This window comes from Bos grunniens, chromosome 25 (assembly GCF_055505025.1).
Source record: "Bos grunniens cultivar Pamir isolate PY7600 chromosome 25, Bosgru_T2T1.0, whole genome shotgun sequence".
Lineage (NCBI taxonomy): Eukaryota > Metazoa > Chordata > Mammalia > Artiodactyla > Bovidae > Bos > Bos grunniens.
The window spans coordinates 29576826-29600616 of record NC_141189.1 but is presented as its reverse complement, the minus strand read 5'-3'; the positions used below and the strand labels follow the sequence as shown (position 1 = coordinate 29600616).

The 23791-nt window shown below is 43.6% G+C and overlaps 1 protein-coding gene and 1 long non-coding RNA gene across 17 annotated transcripts in view; one reads left to right on the top strand and one right to left on the bottom strand.

Annotated features, from left to right (window-relative positions):
- The window catches only part of MRTFB (myocardin related transcription factor B), a 317022-nt gene extending 302321 nt beyond the window's left edge, over positions 1-14701 (top strand). For all 11 annotated transcript variants that reach the window (XM_086375689.1, XM_086375686.1, XM_086375687.1 and 8 more), the window contains 5 exons: positions 185-322; positions 2579-2737; positions 2996-3133; positions 8306-8366; positions 9255-14701. In XM_086375689.1, coding sequence (XP_086231815.1) covers positions 185-322; positions 2579-2737; positions 2996-3133; positions 8306-8366; positions 9255-9790 — 1032 coding nt within the window. In that variant the 3' untranslated portion in view covers positions 9791-14701. The remainder of the gene's footprint in view (positions 1-184; positions 323-2578; positions 2738-2995; positions 3134-8305; positions 8367-9254) is intronic.
- The window catches only part of LOC147345380 (uncharacterized), a 71900-nt gene that overhangs the window by 31445 nt on the left and 16664 nt on the right, over positions 1-23791 (bottom strand). The window lies entirely within an intron of this gene.

Sequence of the window (23791 nt, the reverse complement as noted above, 5' to 3'; positions counted from 1 at the left end):
TGGTGTTTAACTCTCTGGTTTCAAGTTAGAGTTCAAATTTATGTACCAATGAATTGAAGTGTGTATAAACATTTTACCTTTTTTTTTTTTCAGATGTGAGCCCCATGTGACCAGTTATTCCACATCTAAACTCTTCATTCTAACCTTGATTTGGACATTTGAGTTGGTTTTTCTTTCCTCCTAGACTCCACCACAAACAGGACTCCAGACGCAGCCTCAGATAGCAGCAGCCACCCTGTCCTCAGGCCTGGCCCAGGCGGCGCCTCAGAAGCAAGACACTTTCCCAGCACGCACGCTCGGTCAGCCTCAGCAGGCCAGAAAGGTGGGTGACGCTGGCAGTGACAGACTCTATTACATATTACCATCCGCTCAGCATTTAGTGAGCATCTTTATAGGCGCCTCTTCCGTGGGGAGCTCCTGTTCTTTTCTATGCTGCATCTCCCACCAGGTGAGCCTCAGGTCAGACGGCATTAGGCTGCTATCTGAAAGATCGCTCATCTTAGCAGTTAAGCTCCTCTTCCAAGTTTCCAAACTAGTTTTTCAATCTTCATATAAAGAATTTTCTACGGTTTTCAAGTTTCTTTTCAAAATAATCATTTTGTAGGGGAAAAGTGTCCTGGGAAAAGATATTTGAAGATGAAAAAGACTGTTTTTGAAATGTTTATCTTGAGCAAGATCTTTACATATTTTTAAGAGTCTGCCTTCTCAGACAGTAAGAGCCAGGCAGCCTATGTCTGGCTGCCATTCTAGCTCACCACTTCCTCTGTGCTGTGCCTTATGCAGGACTCTTTAGTATTGGTTCCCCATCTTTAAAGTGATGCCGCTGACCTAGGCCTCTGTCCTCTACAGGAATTCTCCAAGAGTTCTGCTGAACAGTCCCAAGTGTCACCCAGACTCCCTCTTATCCAGTAGGGGGAGCTATGTGCACATCTCCTTGCCAGAAAAATGTTAAGTCCTCGAAAATAGGTCTTACTATTTTAAACCTGGAGAATGATTAGTCTCTGAGTTTTAATCTTTAGCATAAAAGAGCCTAGATAATTAGGTGTACCTGTGATGTGCCCAGAGTGCTGTGGACTCTCTGGGCTAAGTCAACCGGAGGAACAGACAGAAGTGACCTCTTGGGACAGCGACTGTCACGTTAACACACCTGCTCTCTTGGAATATCCTCTGAGGAGTGCAGTGAGCAAGGAGTTACTCAAATAACAGTCTAATGCAGTGAGAAGCTTAGCAAATGTTCAGATGGTAGGACTGAAGTTTTCTTTTAAGGAAGAGATAGAAAAAGAGTATACAGACAGATAAGAAAGTATAGCTATAGACCTCATCACCCAGAAAAGCTGTACTATTTAGAAGGATACACACTCACACAAGTGGATTCTTTACAGTCTGCGCCACTAGGGAAGCCCCAAGAAATACAAATATAGAGGGTAAGTTTTTCTCTCTCAGAACACCAATAGTATAAAGTATACTTATGAGCAAACCAGTTGTTCTGTGAAATACAGCTACAAAATAACATTTTAGCCATACATTTGCAAAAGGCCCTAAAACCTTTGGCTCTTGATGAGGAGTTAAACAACAAACTTCGTAATTCCACAGGAAGAAATTCTCACCTCTGCCTAACTGAGCAGAAGAGAGCTGCTCAGAAGGGGGCAGACTTTAAATGGGGCTTTGCAGTGATTTGGAGAAATGTTCAAGAATTGTGGAAAACTGACTGTGGCCTCTCAGTTAGGAAGGAAAGGGGGCCTGGTAGCAAGAAGGGCAGGCCACCAGCCAAAGATTAGATTTTGCCCAAGGGCAGGAGAGCCAGTGAGTGTAGGAGGGACACGATGGCGGGCACATGTGCATGTGTGTGTGGAGACTCATCGTCGAGGTGGGTTGACAGGCAGGGAGGCGCAGCTGGACCACAGAGGCAGTTTTCTAGTGATGGACAGTGAGGACCTGGATCAGGACAGCAGACCACAGGGCCCAGCCCAGGAGGCGTGTCTGAGATGTGTGAGTGCTGAGGGCGGAAAGCAGAGCAGACTGATGGCTCCATTTACCTCCATTAAGTGTCAAAGGCAAAACCAACAATTACTTTCCCTCAGAGGCTGGGGGCAGTGGGAAAAGGGGGAAGGTTTAATTTGGAACATATTAAATTCAAGATGTTCCAAATGGATGTGTGTAAATGTGACAAGTGTGGCTTTGGCACCTGGGAGCATGATTGGAAGAGAGAGGTGGGCCTGGTGGTTATGAGCTAAAGAGCCACGAGAGGAGATGAGGAAAATCCTACCCACAACACGCTGCCGTCCAAGACGGACCACAGATGCTGAGGAACCGGGGCCGGTGGGCCGCATCCAGCCCACCTCTATCTGTGAACAAGCTGTGCTGAGCCCCTCCCCATTTGATGTCTCATCCAGGCTGCATTTGGGCCACAGGCCAGGGCAAAGCAGTTATGATGGGGGCCACACAGCCCCCCAAACCCTAAACTGTACATTTTGTGGCTTACACAGAAAAGATTTGCTAAGCCTTGTTCTAAAACACAGTTTTCTTTATAAGGTAAAGCAAAAGGACAAACTGACGAACAAATATTTATTCATGACAGGTTTTCACCAGCTCGGCATCCAGTACAGTTCTGCCCTATCAGAGACCACCTGCTCCAGCGGTGCAGCAGCCCTTTATCAACAAGGCGAACAACAGCGTCCTTCAGCCCCGAAGCACCCCGCTGCCCTCCCTGCAGAACGGCCCCAGCCCTCCCAACAAGGTAACCCAGCCCCCTGGGCAGCGACAGTGCGCGCAGGGCACAGGTTCATCCAGAGTCCAGGCCTTCGGGCCTGTACAGGTGAGCGTTGGCATTAACGGGGTGGCAGGGTGAGGGGGGAGACCAAAGTCCTGGGGTGCACTTACTCCGGGGCAGCTTAGCGGTCAGCACAGTGGAGGTGGCCCCGTCCGCCGGCACCCCCAGTCGGGGACAGACTACTGCCCAAGCCCAGCTAACTGGTTCCTCCTCTGTCTGCCGCAGCCCGGCTCGCCCCCTCCGCCCCAGCAGTTTGTGGTCCAGCACTCTCTGTTTGGGAATCCAGTCCCCAAGACGAAAGACCCTCCCCGCTATGAGGAAGCCATCAAGCAGACGCGCAGCGCCCAGTCTTCCCTTCCAGAGGTGAGGAGGCCAGGCTCCATCGTGGTAGGTCCTCCTGAGCTTGAAGCCCTGGTCTAGATGGCCTTGCCTCCCAAGAGACACAAGTTTCATGACTGGGAGCCTTGCTTGCCTTTTAAATGCTATTTGAAATCAAAATATCATTCACATCGAAGACTCCCAAGGGTTTTCAGCAGCCACATAACCTGCAGTTCCCACTTACTCAGTTTCGGTGTTTGTCTTTAACTTCCCCTCAGAGCCAGAGGCGGGTCATGTGAAGGATAGATGTGTATATGTGTGACCAGGGCATGTGTGTTATACAGATCCCTTTCCTAAAGCCACCATCGGTCAGGCCAGCATCAAACTGACCCCCTCCCAGCTGGATGGCCTTCTAGAGCACCCAGCACCTGCATCCACTCTGTCCCTCGTCACCACTCCCTCACCTCCAGCAGGCCAGCCCACATGAGCAGCTCTGCTCGTGTATTGAGCAGACGCACTTTAGAAGGACAGAGGCCCTCCTGGCCTACCATATCTATCCCAGAGATGGGAAAAGGCAGAGTTCCTGTCTGTAAAAAGCATCTGGCCTCAGGTGGGTGCCCGATGACAACAACCACATCAGACCTTACCCTGAACACGCCTGGGCTTACTGCCTGTCTCAGCTTAAAACTCAACTCACTGTCAAGGAAGAACCCCGGCCTCATAAGAGGCTGCAGCGAATGGACCTGATGCCACTGCGTGGATGCTGACGGTGAACGAGGAGGTGTGCGGATCAGAGCTAGACTGTCTGCTCACACAGCCACAGCAGACGCGCCTGCAGGGTCATGCCGCTCTCCTTGCCCCCACAGTCCATGTGTGACTCCGTGGGGCCTTCACGTACGGTTGAGGGTGTGTGGGGCCGAGGGTTCAGCATTCTCCAGCAAGCAGCAGCCACGCCACGGCCACCTTGACCTACTTGGTTGCCCCAGCGAGTAGCTGCAGACACTGCTCAGCACCAGCAACAGGGCCCACTTTGGCACGCTCACAGACAGCGAGCAGGGTGCCCAGGGCAGACTGCTGACTCGAGGAAGCAGTTTCCAGTGCTTCTTCATATCCACTTAGTACCAAAGGAAGATAACTTTTCTAGTTGTAAGATGTTCCTCTAGTTCCAGACTCAGCAGGGGCGTTTATTTATGAGGAGAAAGCTGAGTTTCAGAACTCGGTTTAGATATCACAAGAAGACTTGAAACAAATGACGCTGGACTAGACTGTGATCCCCTCGGTCCATCCAGAAGGAGCATGTTTTCAAGAAAATCCTTCCAAACCTGTTCTCACATACGGGTTGCTACATACCATTTAGTTGATCAATGTAACAACACAGACTCATCCTCACACCTTAACCTAAGAGCTGATTTTAATCCCTGCCCTCTGTCTGTCTCTGGCTCATGCATACAGACTAAGGGAGTCAGGTTCTGTTTGGATGAGTAGCTATCTCATTCCTCTCTATACACCACTGAGCATTAAACTAGGGATTATGAGGTTTTTAAAATACATTTACTTAGACTTCCAATTCCACTACTTAGGGCCTTACTTGGGCCCTACCAGTTCAGTTTCCCACAAATAAGAGCTATAAAGCCTGGTCATAGTAAAGTCACTGAAGAGTGAACAGGTAGAGTCATATCCCCAGGAAAAGTCTGCACTGAGAGGGAGTTCCATGGCATGAGTGCTCCGTTTTTGCTGTTTTTATTCTGGGGTCAAGCTAAGTGGTGAGGTTACTGGTAGAAAAACCACAGCCTTTATGCCTTGGGAATCCAGAAGACTGGTTCTTCCCCTTCTGGGTTGCTCTCAACTGAGACAGGAGATCCCCAAATTCTGTCTGCCCACATCTCTGGGTCACCCCTAAACCACACAGGCATGGACTAGAGTCATAGCAGATCAGCTAAAGACAGAAGATCTGACCTGAGATTGGATCTTCTGCCCAACAAACATTTTGTGGTTCAGGTCCAACCCGAGTTAACTGCCTACTAAAATAAAAGAAACCTCATCTGAGAAAAATAACAGAATACAGTCTCTACAACTTGGTATCCATGACAGCCATTCACAACACGGCAATATACAAAGAATCAGGAAAATGTGACCTTTTCTCAAAGGAAAAAGGCAATCAGCTAAGACTAATAACACCCAGCTGATTTGAGTCACAGAATTTGCACAACTATTATAACTATCCTCAATAATACAAAAGAGAATTTACTTGTAGGAAAAAAAGAGAAAGAATGTTAAGAAGATATAGAAAAGATTTTTTTAATGAAATGGAAATTCTAAAACTAAAAATTACAGAGTCTGAAATGAAAAAAATTATAGATTGTCTTAGCAGAATGGAGGTGGCAGATGTTTAAAAAAAAAAAAAGTGAACTTGAAGAAAAATTAGTAGAACTTGTCAAGTCTGGATAACGGAAAAAAAGATTAAGGAAAAGGTGAGCAGAGTCTCAGAGACCTATTATTTCATATCAAACAGTCTAACATGGCTATGGATGGTAGTCCCAGGAGAGGACAGAAAGAATGAGGCAGGTAAATATTTTAAGAAATACTGATCAGATTTTTTATGAATATGATGAAAAAAAGTTTATAGCTTTAGGATGCTCAATAAACACCAGCAGGATAAATAGATGGCCTAGTCATATCATAGTGAAATTACTGAAAGCCAGATTTAAAGAGCAGATCTTGAAAGCATCAAGGGCACAGTAATACAATATACACAGGTAACAACTGCTCTTGACCCTTGAACACCACAAGTGTGAACCACACAGATCCATTATATACAGATTTATTTCAATAAATGCATAGTACAGCACTGCACAATCTGTGGTTGGCTGGAGCCACGGGTATGGAGAGCCAACTGTAATAACGTGGATTTTCAGCTGCTCAAGGGAGGAGGGCAGTTCGCCTGACCGCTGTGTTGTTCAGGGGTCAGCTGTATTTGATTTACAGTGGACTTTCCATCAGAAACCATGGAAGCATGAAAAGAATGGAGCAACATCTTTAAAGTTCTTGGGCGGAGGGGTGGGGGAGCCGGAGAACACTGTCAACACGGCATTCTCTGTCAAGTAGAAATATCCTTCAGTTCGCTTTCCTTCTTATTGCAGACCAGGAAAAATTAAGAATTCATCACTACAAAACCTGTATTATAAGATTTTACACTAACTTGAGGGGGTTATAAAATATATAGCTATAATACTTAAAAATAACTAATAAAAGATGGAGGAAATCAATGATCTTTATGTTTACTGGGGTTTTATATTTTATATGAAATGGTACATTAAGTAGCTTATGGAAAATTAAGGGTATATATTGTATATCTACAGTAACAACTTAATGATTGCTTTTTAAAAATAGAAAAATTAAGCTAGAATTCCAAAAGATCAATATTTTTAAAGGCCAGGCAAAGAGGAACAAGAAACAGGACAAATATTATAGAAACAAATACTAAAATGATAAACCCAAACTTAACCATATCAATGATTGTGTAAAACATACTAGTAGAATAAATAATTGTTAAAATGCAGGAATTATCAGAATAGGTGGAAAACTAGACCCAAATGCATGTTGTGTACTTGGACTTAGTGACTTGCTTCTAACAAATGGAACTGGCAGGAAAGATGGTGTGTGGCTTCTGAAACTGGGTCATAAAGCCACCCAGCTTGCGCTGTCTTAGATCTCTGGCTGTGGAGAGAGCCAGCTCTCATGCCGCATGGACAGTCCAGCAGCACCCTGCAGAGGCCCACGTAAAGAGAACCTGAGGCCTCCCGTCAACAACCTTGTCCTCACGAAGTCAGTCACCTTTACAAGGACATTCTTCAGCCGTGAGATGGCTGTACCCTGGCCAGAATATTGACTACAGCACCATGTAAGAACCCACAGTAGAACTACCCACCTAAACCACTCCTAAATTCCTGACCCTTAGAAACTTAGTGTTTTAAGCCACTAAGTTTTTTGCACCAATGTAATACTGCAGTAGATAATACTATATGCACATATAAGGGGCATACTTTAAATACAAAGACAAAGGTTGAAAGAAATAATTGGAAAAAGATACCATGCAAACAGTATGCATAAGAAGTCCTGGCCAGAGACTGGGACAGACATTTCACCATAGAAGATACACAGATGGCAGATAAGCACATGAAAAGACGCTCAGCATCCTTGGTCATCAGGGAAGTGCACGTTGAAACAAGGCAGCGCCACTACTCACTGTCAGGCGTCCACCATGACTGCCCACACCAAGTGCTGCCGAGAACGGAGAACAACTAGAAACATCCATTGCTGTGGAAATGTAAAACATCATCATTTTGGAAAACGGCCATCTCTTAGAAAGTTGAACATACACCTATTCTATGTTTCTGGCATTCGACTCCTCAGTATTTACCCAAGAGAAAAAAGAAAACGTGCCTATACAAAGATTTGTACACAAATGTTCACAGTAGCTTTATTTGTAATAGCCAAAGAGTGCTGACAATCCAAACAAACTGACATTTCCATACAGTGGGATACTCTCAGCAATAAAAAGGAACGAACTTTTCCTGCTGTACTCTACAACATGGATAAATCTCAAATTCATTATGTCAAGTGAAAGAAGCCGCCGCTACCCCTCTGCCAAAAAGCACAAACTGTATGACTCCATTGATACGAAACTCTAGGAGATTAAACTCTTCTGTGTTCAAGGAGAGCAGGTCATTGGGTTGCTTGGGGCTGAAAGGAGTATTGCAAAAGGGCATGAGGAAACTTCGGGGGAAATGGGTATGTTCACTACCTTGATTGAGTCGATAGTTTTGTGGATGTATACATATGTCAAAGCCTATCTAATTGTCTGCCTTATGTAAGTGTAGTTTATTGTGTGTCAGGTAACTCTCAATAAGGCTGGAAACCTTTAAACATATTTTTACATAAATGCAAATGAATGAAGACATTTTTAGAAGAAAGTGTTAGAAGCCTCTCAAAATGCAAACAGTGATAGAATGTAAGTGTATTCACCCCATTCTTGTTCTATTAACCAACCAGCTCTGCCACGCAGGGTGGGGCTTCATGTCTCAGGAGACCTCAGAATTTCAAAATTATCGAAGGATGGGTTAGACGGGATGTTCTGTAAGGTTGCTAGTGCTCCCAGTTGTCTAATGCTCCCAGGTTTGTACAAAAGAAAGCTAACATATATCTCCTTTGTTGTAGATTTCCAATGCACACAGTCAGCAGATGGACGACCTCTTTGACATCCTCATTAAAAGCGGAGGTAGGTCAAGGTCACGTGAGATCCCTAGAGAGTCATATCATGAGTCTATGGCAGTTTTCCTCTAGAGCCCACCACACATCTGCTAAGTACTGAGAAACATGTTATTCTGCTTCTACCTCACTTTATTCTTTTAAATCCATTCAATTTAGGCTATTAAGACAGAGCAGCCATTGTTTCAGTATAACACAGTAATGTAATAGATTTGACAATACATGTATGCCTGTTGAAAAAGATAGGCCATCTCAAAAGACAGTAGAACCATATTTAAAAACCACATTGAAAAACTTCAAAACTTGCTCCAAGTGTGTATTGTTGTGATGGGATAAAAACATTCCAGTTTGTTATTTTGCAAAAACCAAGTTACCTTGAAACATGTAAAGTAGAAGACCAGTCCCAGTTCAATGCATGAAGCAGGGCACTCAAAGCTGGTGCTCTGGGACAACCCAGAGGGATGGGGTGAGGAGGGAGGTGGGAGGGGGGTTCAGGATGGGGGGACACATGTATGCCCATGGCTGATTCATGTCAGTGTATGGCAAAAACCACCATAATATTGTAAAGTAATTAGCCTCCAATTAAAATTAATAAAATTTTTTTAAAAACCAAGTTACCTAGCTTGGGCCCAAGTAGCTTTATTAAAATTCAAAGGCAAAGCACTTTCTACACATGATTGAACATCTTAGATTTTTTATAGTCTTGTCATCTTAAATAGGAATAAGGGAATGTTAGCCACAAAAAAAAAAGAAAAAAAATTCAAGGATCTCTCTGCCTAAACTTACATATATCTAAAAATAAGTATAAGTCATTGCACAAAGAGAAGATAAGTGCCCTAATGAATAGAAATGTTTAAATAGTACAAAATCACTGCTAATTATGAATTATTTTACACAGAGATTTCCCTCCCTATAAAAGAAGAACCTTCTCCTATCTCCAAAATGAGACCAGTGACAGCCAGCATCACCACAATGCCGGTCAGCACCGTGGTGTCCCGGCCACCACCCCAGGTCCAAATGGCACCACCCATATCCTTAGAACCTATGAGCAGTCTATCTGCCAGCTTAGAGAACCAACTCGAAGCCTTCCTGGATGGAACCCTGCCTTCAGCTAATGAAATCGCTCCCCTGCAAAGCGGCAGCGAGGACAGAGAGCCCTTCTCCCTGATTGAGGACCTCCAGAACGACCTGCTGAGCCACTCAGGCGTGCTGGACCCCTCACACTCGCCCATGGAAACGGCCGAGGCCCAGTTTGCTGCAAGTACGCCCTGCCTGTCCCTTGACCTCTCTGACTCGAACTTGGACAACATGGAGTGGTTAGACATTACCATGCCCGGCACGTCATCGGGACTCACACCGCTCAGCGCCACCACTCCCAGCATGTTCTCTGCCGACTTCCTAGACCCACAGGACCTGCCGCTGCCATGGGACTAACAGCACAGATTTCTCGTCTCAGACTTTATGAGGTTTGAAGACAACGACGATGTTTCAAAAAGGTCAGATTTTAGAGACAGATCCAGAGTTGCATCATTGCAATTATAATGTGTTGTCACAGAGGAATGGGATGGATGGTCAGAGGCTGGAAACCAAGTTGAAAACATTTCATTGCATCCAGCAGTGAATGCCTGTGATTTAATATAGCACAGAGCCTTCTGAAAAAAACACTACTCCAAGAAGACTCATCTGTTTCTCCAGATTTCAGTAAAGAACAAAAGGTACCTTTAGATTAAAAAAGCGAAGAATAAGGTATGCAGGGTGACAACATGAGGGCCTCTGGTCATCAGCTACAGTTAAACCTCTGTGGTCATTTTAAGACCTTAAATAAAAGGCAGACAGCTCCACTCAAAAAGAAAGGTGAGCGATCACTGCACAGGGTATCTCCTAGAAATGGCCTGAGCCCGGCCCAAGATGCAGCCAGGGTCAAGGGCAGTGGCCAGCACCAGCCAGTTCAGTGACAGCTTCCCGCTGAAGACTTTTGGTTCCATTCAGAAACCAATGTAATTTTTGTGTGTGTTCTAGTTTATTTTGTGATTTGGGGGAATCTTACTTCGGATCTCCAGATTTAAATTGAAATGGGAGATCTTTCACCATTACCAGACAATGTCTACAAAATACTGTCATAAACAATCCACTCTAAGAAGTCCAGGTGTATTGATAACACTGAAAAGTCTATTAGCAGCCCTCCGGGTTGATTACATTGATTTTAATGTGTATATTAGACACTTGTATGTATGCTCTGACATTGTGATTTGTACAGCCTACATTGGAGTAAGGAATTGGATACCCAGTGGTCCTACTTGTTTTAATAACTCGAATATTTCTAGAGTACCTGAGCCACGTCTATTTCCATATTTAAGGAATTGCTGACTAACTTTCAGGTAACCAGGTCCATCTCAAAGAACCAAGAAAAGGCTTTGGCATGAAATATCTTTCTGCGCTGGTAAGCTGCCAAGAGAAGGCAAGGCAGCAGTCTGTCATCCCCCAAGGGCATTCCCAGCACGGTTCAGGCGGCACAGTGGCACCAGGTCGGCCAGCAGACCCAGCCCTGGCCTTCTTCTTCTCGGTCACCAATCCCTGGTTACCGTTTTCCAGGCTTGTAACTGGATGTCATACCTGAGCTCTCACTGTATCATCAGGCTGAAGGTTGAGAAACTGGAGGTTTTATTAGTAGTTTTTTATATTGAAAAAGTCATATTTGTTGAGTAGGATAGTTTCAGAGTTTTCTAAAATGCCAACTGTCACAGGATTTCCAAAATTATTTCAGTCAATTGCTAGTCATTTAAGTATATGACAAAATATAAAATAACTGAAAAAAAAAAAAAAAACCCCACCCGAAATCTACTTATAAGTGTTGAGACTTTTACTAAATAAGAGCGTTGTGCTCTCACCTCACCTTGGGTAAACCGTAGTCAGGTTTTCTGTGGGTCGGTAAACGTTGAATGTTCCCACAGTGACGGGCAGCCTGACCCATTACCTGGAAAGAGTCTGTGAGTCATTTCTAGGTTTTGTGTTTTGCCCAAGAACTGATCTGACTTTATATTTTTATCTCAGTTTGTGAATTTTACTCTGTAAGAAAAGTCCATTTTCCCAGTGTTCAGTTGCCCGGCACCCTGGAGCCCTCAGTGGAAAGCCCTCCCAACTGGAAAGTGCTTCTGGATGGTTCGGGCAGAGGTGGTCAGGCGCAGCGTGGTCTGTAGTAGGTATTTTGGGTGCTGAGAGATTGGTCATCCAACAGGTGGGAAATCGTAACCATTGAGCAGAGCACCACCTTCTGACCAAGCCCAGCGAGATGGTCAGCATCCTGGGCATGAGTAGGTTCCTCTCAGAAGGCCCGTCTCCAAGGCTGGGCTACTGACTCGGGAATGTGCTTTTCTTAGGGGGGGTCTGGGCCCTGAGTTTTTGTCCAGGGCTTGTCTGGCCCACACTTAGACTCTGAGCATCGTATTCATTTAGATTGAAATATGTTATTAAATTAGCAGCAGATATCAGTGGGACTGTAGGAAGCAACTGAACAGCTAGTGGTATTGGCTCTTGTTGACTTAACTTTCTATCTCTGTCATCCTGCACTGTGTATATAGATTGTTCTTTAGCCCTCAGCTCCCCTTATTGCTTTGCTGAGATAGGTTTGAAACATGCCACAGGAAGGTTGCTCTCCAAAAACACACACTGCAGTGCACAGAATGCCATCTTATATATAGCCTGCTCTCTCCTGACGATGACTCGCTGAAGCGCCCACTTCACCTTCACGCAGCAGCATCTCCCCTGAAGGCAGCAAGGAGTGTCCAGTTACTGACGCTCGCGGCTGCCGCCTGCCCTCCCGTCCTGGCGCGTGTGTAGTTGGGGGGAGGGGGTGGTACTGTTGTGTACCACCCTGCAAAGTACCATACTGCCCAGCAGACAGCCACCTTCTAGAAACATTATCTCACGTCCAGTCTTAGTTCCTAAATACTCCTGAAACACAGTAGTATCGAGCTTACCCTACTAGTGTATATAGGTGCCAGGTCACGTCATTAAGGATGGGAGGAACAGAAAGTTACATCGAAGATGCTGCAGAGCCTTGGCAAGTCCAGGCATATGTGGTCATCTTGTACATTTCAGCAAAGCATGTACTAGAAAATCTCATAGGACACTGCGTGCTTCACGTCCTAGTGTTTTTCCTGAAATGTGCAATCTACTGTATAGTATCTGCCACGTATTTGTACATAGATGCAGTCTGAGTTCATGCAACTTCGTGCTCAGATACTGTTTGTGTTTGTTTTATATGAATATTTTTATGGCACTAAAGAGATCTTATTTAAATTTCCTTTTTGCAAAAACTTCACGGTTCTGTGATCCATGGATGTGCATTCTCAGAATTGTGGTGAAGGCAACATGGTGTGGTCCCCCAGCTGCCGCCCGTAGAGGCGCCGTCACGAGCTGTGAGGTCAGTGGACGCCAAGTGACAGCTGATGAGGAGTGTGTCACCTATTTGGTCACCAAAGCTGACTCGGGCTTCCTCCACCCCAGATCATTCTAGCCATACAAGCTTTCTCCAGAGTCCCTTTCAGGATCCCAGGCTGAAACTGGCCACCACAGCTGGCAAAAGAGCTGTCCGCGCCAGGGCCGGACCGTCTCGTTACTGTCCACAGCCAGCCTGCGGCTGGGTTCACACCCCTCACTCACACGCATGTCCGGGCGCGTCTGGTGGCTCCCGCCATGAGTCAGCTGGAGGGTGTGCAGCAGCACCAGGGGCTGTCTCGAGAACTTCCCAGAGACCGACTGTCAGCATCCATCAGCAGAAAGCCACCGGGCCACACAGCTAGGCCCACAAGAAGCGTCCCACAGGCCACCACCCGTCACCGCAAACGTCAGTCCTGACCGCTGCCACCAGGCAAAGTGACCCCCACCTGGAGGCCACACAGTCAGCCCACACTCTCAGAGAACACTAACTGGAAGGTCAGGGTCACCAGGAAGCAGCTCACACGTGCGGACGTGTGTATCTGGAGAGCAGCCTCACTGCGTTTCCTCTCATCTTGTACGTGGTTTCGGTCAAAACTGGAAAATGACAGCTCAGATGTAGTCATTCTTCTTCTCGGTTCAAACCTTTGATAACTTGCTCCTTCAGTGACCTTTCCGGGCTGCGTTTTTATCCGTGAAGTGGCCGCATGGCAATAAGCCGGCCTCCGGCTGTCCCCGTTCGCCCTTTCTCGCAGTATTTGAGGAAATGCATCATTACAAAGGGTCTCTACCTGAACTCTCAGATTCGAGGCCTGTAATTCCAAAAGCTGCACATGTTTACAAACGAGCTCTTCCCCTCCACGCAAACATGTTGCTCCGTGAATCACATCAGAAAATGTCACGGCCCTGTGATAACAGGGTGGCAATCTCAGACCTGCAAGGTGCTGTCTGGAATCAAACACATCATGTCATTGGCGATCTCGACGCAGCTGTCATGTTTTAACAGAGCTCTGTGCCAACCACTAAGACAAAGCTTTAACCAAGTTCTAGAATCACCGAGACTCGTAACGATTACCTCTCCACATCATGCTGTAAGGAAACTTGCTGGCTTAGGAGGAGGAAGCATTTAGGAAAGGGTTTAGTTGCTACCAAAAGTACTTAACCTCGAGTAACTACTAGTAATGCAAACTTGCTTTAAAGGAACCAAAGGCATTGCCAAGTATTTGCCAAAAGAAGGCACTTTTTATTTAAAATTTGAGACTAATGAGCTCTCAAAAATCAGTCCCAAAAAGGTATTATCCATTTAAGGTTATAATTTTCACAAAGATGTAGATATTCCTCTATTGTTTTCATGTAAAATAGTATAGATTTGTTTTGTTGGGTTAAGAATAATACATATTTAGCAGTAATACAGAGTTTTTTCCTTTCTACATACAAATTCATTTTCTTGTTTTCTTGCTTGCAATAGAAATGCAATGAGATAGGTGTTTCTCTTCTTATTTTCATTGTCACGTTATGTCTTAGCATCTCACTCTATGAAAAACAAGGAGAAAGATACCAATCTACAGAGCCCTGCTTATCAAAGCACTAGTTTAATAAACAAAAAATGATGGCAATCGGGGGTCCATTCATGTATTGCCTTTATGTTGTTTTTTTAAAAGAAAAACCATGATGCCTTTGTATTTGCTGTTTGCACCCCTGAAATCAATTCCGTATCATGTTTGAATGCCATACATTTTGCACATGTGCTGTACATAGGTAATGCGTACTGTATTTTTATATGTGTGCACATTTATCATCTGATCTTCTGTACATAGTGGCCGTATTGGAGCTGATCGGGAAATGTTTGATATCTCAGCAATTTTGCATTTTTGTGTCTCAAATAAAAAAAAACAACATTTTGATTTACTATGACTCTCGCTGTGCAGAGGAAAGACCACGTGCTGTGGGTCACGGGAGCTGCAGGGTGGGGGCAGGGGGCCAGGAGGAGACCCCTTGTCCAGAACAAGCTTTACAGCCAAGTCACCAGACACGACCAGCGGGCTTGCGGAGGCAGCCTCCGTGAATCACACATGTGGTGCACCCTTGCCCCAGGTCCAAACAAGCAGGGAGCGGCTGAACTCGACCATAACAAGACTTACACCAAAGACATGTCCATTCTCCCACAGGCATGAGGAAATCCCAAGTGAGGGCTCTGGCAAAAGCCTTGGTGCGCAGGGATGAATGCACACACGCGTGCCTGCAGAAAACCGGCTCTCGCTTTGACACTAATAAATGAGCCACCGACAGGATTCCTCAAAGACCCGGGTCATCCTTCAGTTCAGCCTCGTTTCAAAAGCATATATATTAGGCATTTTTATAGACCAAAAGAAATGGTCTTTAGAATTCAGTTTCTTTGAGAAAGATGTAATTTGATTTTCAACCCAGAAGCCTATGGTTAAAATATGGTTTTGAGAACAGTATTATATTTTCCTCTTTGTTTTGATGAAATAAAACAGTAATGGGTACAACTTCATTGGCAGCCATCACTTTCATATCAGTATCTTATTATGAAGCGGGTGTTTTACCACCCTCAGAGAGGGAGAAAGAAAGATCACTAGTCACCAGCATACAATGAAATTTCATTGTCTGTGGCCTTTTAGGGACCAAGAGATCCGCCTCAGTGGCCCAGTAAATAGATGATGCTTCCAAGGGACTAAGACGCTTGTAACATCCCATGTTGCCAGCCAGGATCCTGCCCTCAGGGAGAGAAAACCACGTCTGAGGGGACAGAAGGCGCCCCAGGCATTCCCAGGAGTGAGCAAGGGACAGAGCCGGGAGCTTTAGGGGAGAGAGATGTTAGGACATGTAAAGGACAGTACAGCAGAGGAGACTCCTCGGGCGAGGTCAGAGTTATGGGATTTTGGCTGAGGCCCTGCTCTGTGCCAGGTGGAGGGCTGGCACCAAAGTGTGGCTGCAGGACAAAGTCTGGTCAAGAAATGCTGAGAGGGGGTCACCAAGGGCGCGGGGACAAACCTAGTGCTGAGAAAGTCTGGAAGGGTCGACAGCGGGGCATCTAAGGCTCCCAGACCCCAAAGGGCTGAAGACTTCTGGAGATAATGCTATTTTCTTTGGGAAGTACAGGCCTCCAGAAGCCTTGCAAAGTGTGGACAGAGTCACCATTTAGCATCTCTACAATCCTCTGCAGCACACTTGCTCTCGAATCAAAGCGACTACCCAAGCCTTTGTAAACAGACACACCCACACACGTGATGCTGGAGGTGAATGGCAGCTCCTCCACTGAGTCCAGGGAAGACTGGTTTCAGGAAAATGCAAACTACATGTGTGTCACCAACAACTTTCTGTGTCACATAATCCCAAGTCACCTAATGACCGTTCCTTCATTCCTCCTTCCACAAATAGCTTCCCTTTCTGATGGATTCAGAAAGAAACTCATCTGGACATCCTGGCTGTCTTTTCTGCTAATTTTTATGACAGGTTATTAAAATTAAACATACAGTGTATACTTAGACAAAAAGCAAGGCCACTCATCAGCTATCTGACTGCCCTTGTGGATACGGCCATGCGACAGATCATTCGAGGAGGATGCTACTGACAATGGCCCTGTATGCTCTAACCCCAGTAAATGTACCCACCCTTCTCCCCACGCCCTGGTACACAGCACCAGGGCACAGGAATGCAGTTGAGACACAGGTTAATAGGAATAGCAGCAAATGTATTAAATGCAGCTAGATGCCAGGCCCTGTGCCAAACACTTTGTATATAACCTCATTTAACCATAAGCCTAAGAGCGAGGAACTCTTACTGTCCCCATTTAACAGACGTGGCAGTTCAAGACAGAGAAGGGAAACGTCTTGCCTGGAATTAGAAAGTAGAATGTGGATTTGAGACCAAGCTTCTAACATCCCAGAACCCAGACCATTTCTGTACATTCGGCACACACAGTCCAACATCTTCTGTTCAGATACATGACGAAGTCAATTGATGACAGCAGATTTGGCTAATGTCAGTCTCACCCCAACTGGGGGTCTCAAGTCTCCTCAATCTCACACATTTGACAAAGCAGCTAGCTACTCACATGGATGGTTAACAGCGTGTACTAGGTAAGCTCCAATCAGAACGTGGGTTACAGGACCAGTATCTTAAGTGAAGCCCATGGCGGGGCCACGCCCAATGACTCACGAAACTGCCCACCTGGACAGGGACTTCTGGAGCCACCTGCACACATGTGTATGTGCTCAAGTCGCTCAGCCGTGTCAAGACTCTTTGTGACCCCATGGACTGTAGCCTGCAAGGCTCCTCTGTCCGTGGATTTTCTAGGCAAGAATACTGGAGTGGGTTGCCCTTTGCTCCTCCAGGGGATCTTCCCAACCCAGGGATCAAAGGTGTGTCTCCTCCATTGGCAGGCAGGATTTTTTTTTACCACTGTGCCACTTGGGTGGAGCCACTTGAGCATATCCAAAAACCTAGGAGCTATAGAATGATTTTATGATATCTAGTAAAGTTGAAGATACAAACCCTGTGACTCAGCAGCTCAACTGTTTGATACTCATCCTTGAGAAACACATGCACACAGGCAATCACATGCAAGAATAAACACAAAAGCATCGTTTACAAACATCGAAAACAACTTGTATGTCTTTCATTTTGCAAATATTTAAACATAGCAATTTACATAAATGAACTATATCTAATGTATCAATGTGAAAGAATCTCAGGGTGCTGAGGATGAGTGCCAAATGAAACCTACATTATTCAAGTAACATTTTAAATCAATAATGCTGTTCACTTTTTTATATAAAGTATAAAAATATGGATTTATGTCAATACCAAGATTCAAGATACTTCTGGAAGAGAGGAGTTAAGATTGCAAATAAAGTAGGCTTCAATTAATACTGAATGTTTTAATTTTTTCTATATTTTATTTCTTTAGTAATTCTATAGCCATATAGCAAAATATTAAGACTTATTTACTGATACTTGATTTCTTTATTTGCCCTTATTCTTTACTATGCGTTAGAAAAAGATAAGCTTTAAAAAAAAAAGAATTACACAGGAATCCCATGAAAAACTGCATGCCAGTTAACTTAGATAAAATAGACAAATTCCTTGAAAGATACCAACTACCAAAAATTGACTCAACAAGAAAGAAAAACTGAAAGCCTTTCCTTTAAAATGAGGAACAAGGACTTCCCTAGTGGCTCAGTGGGTAAGAATCTGCCTGCCAATGCAAGGAACACAGATTCAATCCCTGATCCAGGAAGATCCCACATGCCTCGGAGCAACTGAGCCCATGCACCGCAACTACTGAAGTCTGCCCGCTCTAGGACCCTCGCGCCACAACTACTGAGCCACAGTTACAGAAGCCCGCGCACCCCAGAGCCCAAGCCGGAACTACTGAGCCCACGTGCCTCAACTACTGAAGCCCGTGCACCCCAGAGCCCAAGCCGGAACTACTGAGCCCACGTGCCTCAACTACTGAAGCCCGTGCACCCCAGAGCCCAAGCCGGAACTACTGAGCCCACATGCCTCAACTACTGAAGCCCGTGCACCCCAGAGCCCAAGGCGGAACTACTGAGCCCACATGCCTCAACTACTGAAGCCCGTGCACCCTAGAGCCCAAGCCAGAACTACTGAGCCCATGTGCTGCAGCTACTGAAGCATGTGTACCCAGAATCTGTGCTTCACAACAAGACAAGCCACCACAATGAGAAGCCCTATACCGCAACTGGAGAGTAGCCCCCGTTCTATGCAGCTAGAGAAAACCCGTGTGCAGCAACAAAGACCCAGGACAGCCATAAATATAACAGTATGCACATGTCAAAAAAAAAAAAAAGAGCAATAAGTTGCCCACTCTTACCACTTGTTCAACATAGCATTGGAAGTCCTAACCAGAGCAATTAGGCAAGAAGAAGAAATAAAAGTCATCTAAATTAGAAAGGAAGAAGTACAGCAATCAGTATTTGAAGATGACATGTTATATAGAAAAACCCTAAAGACTGTTAAATTCAGTAAAGTTGCAGGATATACAATTAATATACAAAAATAAGTTGCATTTTTGTACACCAATAATGAACTATGAGAAAGAGAAATTCAGGAAATAATGTTTAGAATTGCATCAAAAAGAATAAAATACTTCAGTATAAACTTAACCAAGGAAGTGAGAGACTTGTTTACGGAAAGCTGTAAGACACTGATGAAAGAAACTGAAGACACCAATAAATGGAAATATATTCCATGTTCACGGACTGGAAGAATTAATATTAGTAAAATGTCTATACTACCCAAAGCAATCTACAGATACAATTCCTATCAAAATTCCAATGACATTTTTTCACAGAAATAAAACAATCCACAAATTTGTATGGAACTACATAAGACCCCCCAAATAGCAAAAACAATTTTGAGAGAGAAGAACAAAGCTAGTGTCATCGCATTTCCTATTTTCAAACTATACTCCAAAGCTATAGTAATCCAAACAGTAAGGTACTGGCATAAAACAGACACGTACGGGAGTTCCCTGGTGGCCTAGTGGTTAGGATAACGGGCTTTCACTGCTGCAGCCTGGGTTCTATCCCCAGGCAAGGGACTGACATCCCACAGCTGCATGACACAGCAAAAAAAAAAAAAAAACTATATGGTCAACTAATGTATGACAAAGGAGCCAAGAGTATACAATGGGGAAAAGAAAGTCTCTTCAATAAGTGGTGCTGGGAAAACTCAACATCCACATGCAAAAGAATGAAACTGGATCCTCACCTCATCTGACACCACACACAAAAATTAATTCAAAATGGATGAAAGCCTTAAATGTAAGTCTTGAAACAATAAATCTCCAAGAAGAACACATAGAGGAAAATCTCTTTACCATGGGTCTTGGCAATGACTTTAGATATACCAAAAGCACAGCAACAAAAGCAAAAAAAGAGAAAGTGGAACTCTATCAAACGACAAAGTTGCTGCACAGCAAAGGAAACAAAAAACATGACAAAGCAACACAACAGAACAGAAAATATTCACAAACTATGTATCTGATAAGTTAATACACAAATCATACAACTCAACAGCAAAATCAAAAACAAATAACCCATCTAATAATAGGCAAAGGATATGAATAGACATTTTTTCCAAAGAAGACATATAAGCAGACTTTGTGTTGTTGTGCTTCGCTTTACTGCACTTCACAGATACTGCATTTTTTTTTTACATGAATATTTGTGGCAACCCTTTGTCAAGCAAGTCTATTGAGTGCCATTTTCCCAATAGCATTTACTATTTTTGAGTCTGTATGTCACATTTTGGGAACTCTCGATACAAACTTTTTCATTATTATTTGTGATCTTTGAATTTATACTATGACTTGCTGAAGGCTCAATGATTAGGGTTTTTTGGCAATAAGTATTTTTAAAGTTTAATGTACATTATTTTTTAAATATAATGCTATTGTACACAGACTACAGTATAGCATAAACATAACTTTTATATGCACTGGGAAATTAAAATATCCATGTGATGCACTCTATTTACTTAGGAGTGGTCTGCAACTGAACCTGCAATATCTGTGAGGTATACCTGTACAAATGGCCAACAGGTATATGAAAACATGCTCAACATCACTAGTCATCAGGGAAATGCAAATCAAAACTACAGTAGGCTATTAACTCACACCTATTAGGATAACTGTCATCAAAAAGATGAGAGAGAGAATTCCCTGGTGGTCTAGTGGTGAAGACTCTGTGCTTCCAATGCAGGGGAAGCAGGTTGGATCCCTGGTTGGGGAACTAAGATCCAACATGCCACTGCTGCTAAGTTGCTTCAGTCGTGCGACCCCACAGACGGCAGCCCACCAGGCTCCCTATCCCTGGGATTCTCCAGGCAATAACACTGGAGTGGTTGCCATTTCCTTCTCCAACATGCCATTAAGTGCAGCCAAAGATTAAAAATAAATAAATAAATAAATAAAAAGACAAAAGATAACAAGTTTTGATGAGGATGTGGAGAAAACGCAACTATTGTGAACTGTTCAGATCACATCAGTCGCTCAGTCGTGTCTGACTCTTTGCGACCCCATGAATCGCAGCACACCAGGCCTCCCTGTTCATCACCAAATCCTGGAGTTCACTGAGACTCCCGTCCATCGAGTCAGTGATGCCATCCAGCCATCTCATCCTCTGTCGTCCCCTTCTCCTCCTGCCCCCAATCCCTCCCAGCATCAGTCTTTTCCAATGAGTCAACTCTTCGCATGAGATGGCCAAAGTACTGGAGTTTCAGCTTTAGCATCATTCCTTCCAAAGAAATCCCAGGGCTGATCTCCTTCAGAATGGACTGGTTGGGTCTCCTTGCAGTCCAAGGGACTCTCAAGAGTCTTCTCCAACACCACATTCAAAAGCATCAATTCTTTGGCGCTCAGCCTTCTTCACAGTCCAACTCTCACATCCATACATGACCACAGGAAAAACCATAGCTGTTAGTGAAAATGTAAATTAGTACAGTCTTTATGGAAAACAGTAAGGAGGTTCCTCAAAAACTTAAAAATAGAACTACCATATGATATGGTCATCCCACTTCTTGATGCATATCCAGAGGAAATGAAATCAGTATTTCAAAAGAGATAGCTTCACTTTCATGTTCATTGAAGTATTATTTACAGTAGCCAAGATACAGAAACAACCTCCCTGTCCATCGACATATGAACAGATAAAGAAAATGTGATACACACACACAGGAATATTATTCACCCTTATAAAAGACGGAAATCCCATCATTTCCAACAAAATGGATAAAACTTGAGAGCATTATAGTAAGTGAAATAAGTCAGAAAATGACAAATACTATGATGATATCCCTTAATATATGATATTAAGGCCAACCTCACAGAAACGGAGAATAGTGATGACTATCAGGTACAGGGGTGGGGGGAGGAATGGCAAGATATTGATCAAAGAGAACAAACTTGCAAGTATAAGATGAATAAGTTTTGGGGATCTAATGTAGAGCATGGTGAAAACCATTAACAATACTATACTGTATTGAAATTTGCTAAAAGAGTAGATCTTAAATATTTCCATCACATTTCCAAAAAAATGGTCAGTATGTGAGATAATGAATGTGTTAATTAGCTTGACTAGGATTATCCTTTCGAACTGTGTAAATGTACCAAATACACCATACATATATACAGTTGATTATACCTCAGTAAAGCTGGGGAGAAAATGAAAAAGTGCTGAAAGAAAAAAATGTCAACTGAAAATTCTAAATACAACAAAGTATCCATCAAAAATGAGGAAGAAATTAAGACATTCCCAGATAAACAAAAACTAAAAGAGCTATCACCACTAGCCTAGTCTTATAAGAAATGTTTAAAGGACTCCTTCAAGTTGAAATGAAAGGATGATGGACAGTAACTCAAAGTCCTATGAAAAATAAGATTCTCTAGTAAAGGTAAATATTGGTATATGGACAAGTAAAAACATGTAATATTGTCATTTTAGATCTTAACTCCAATTTTTATTCATTCATAATAAGCTTTAAAAGAAAAAAGCATCATATTAACTCTAAGTCTATATTAGTGCTGCATGCTGCTAAGTTGCTTCAGTTGTGTCTGACTCTGTGCGACCCCATAGACGGCAGCCCACCAGGCTCCCCCGTCCCTGGGATTCTCCAGGCAAGAACACTGGAGTGGGTTGCCATTTCCTTCTCCAATGCATGAAAGTGAAAAGTGAAAGTGAAGTTGCTCAGTCATGTCTGACTCAGCGACCTCACAACCTCATGGACTGCAGCCTACCAGGCTCCTCCGTACATGGGATTTTCCAGGCAAGAGCACTGGAGTGGGGTGCCATTGCCTTCTCCCTATATTAGTGGGTACATAACAAATAATGATGTAATTTGTGACATTAGCAACAAAGGTGGGTATAGAGGAGCTGTAAAGAAGTAGAATCTTGTATGTGAGAAAAGTTTAATAGTTCTCAGTTTAAATGGATTATCCTAACCTTTTAGGATGTTAAATGTAATCACTATTTTTATAACCTTAGAATGTTAAACGTAATCACAGTGTGTTTTATACAACACAAAGAAAATACACGAAGAATATACACAAAAGAAAATGAGAAGGGAATCAAAACATGTCACTGCTGAAAACAAAACCTGTGTAAACACAGAGGAAGGCAAGATGGAAGGGAGGGACAAATAAAATGGCAATTCCCTATCAATAATTAAATGTAAGTAGATTAAATTCCCCCAATTAAAAGACACAGACTGGCAGAATGGATTTAAAAAGAGAATCCAACTTGATGCTGCCTATGAGAGACTCACTTCAGAGCTAAGGAAACGCACAGGTTTAAAGTGAAAGGATGGAAAACGTCATTCCATGCACACAGTAGCCACAAGAGAACAGGAGTAGTGATGTAATATCAAATGCAACAGACTTTAAATTTTTAAAGAAAAAAACTACTGCAACAGATAAAGAAGGACTTTATGGATGAAAGGGTCAACTCACCGAGAATAGAATGATTACAAACATGCAAAAATCACAGACTCTAAATATATAAAGCAGACATTGACAGGATATATCAAGAATGTCTGCAATTCAATAACAAAAGACAAAAAAACAGCCCAATTTAAAGACGGACAAACAACCGAAATGGGCATTTCTCCAAAGAAGGTATATTAATGGTCAATAAACTCATGGAAAGATGCTCAACATCATTAATCATTCAGTCAGTTCAGTTCAGTCGCTCAGTCATGTCTGACTCTTTGCGACCCCATGGACTGCAGCACGCCAGGCCTCCCTGTCCATCACCAACTCCTGGCGTTTACTCAAACTCATGTCCATTGAGTCAGTGATGCCATCCAACCAACTCTTTCAGAAAAGCAGAATAACAGGTACTGGTGAAGATTTGGAAAAGAAATTGGGATCCTTGTGCAGTCATTCATGGGAATGTAAAACGGTGCAGCTGCTATGTAAAACAATATGACAGTCCTTTCAAAACAAATTAAACA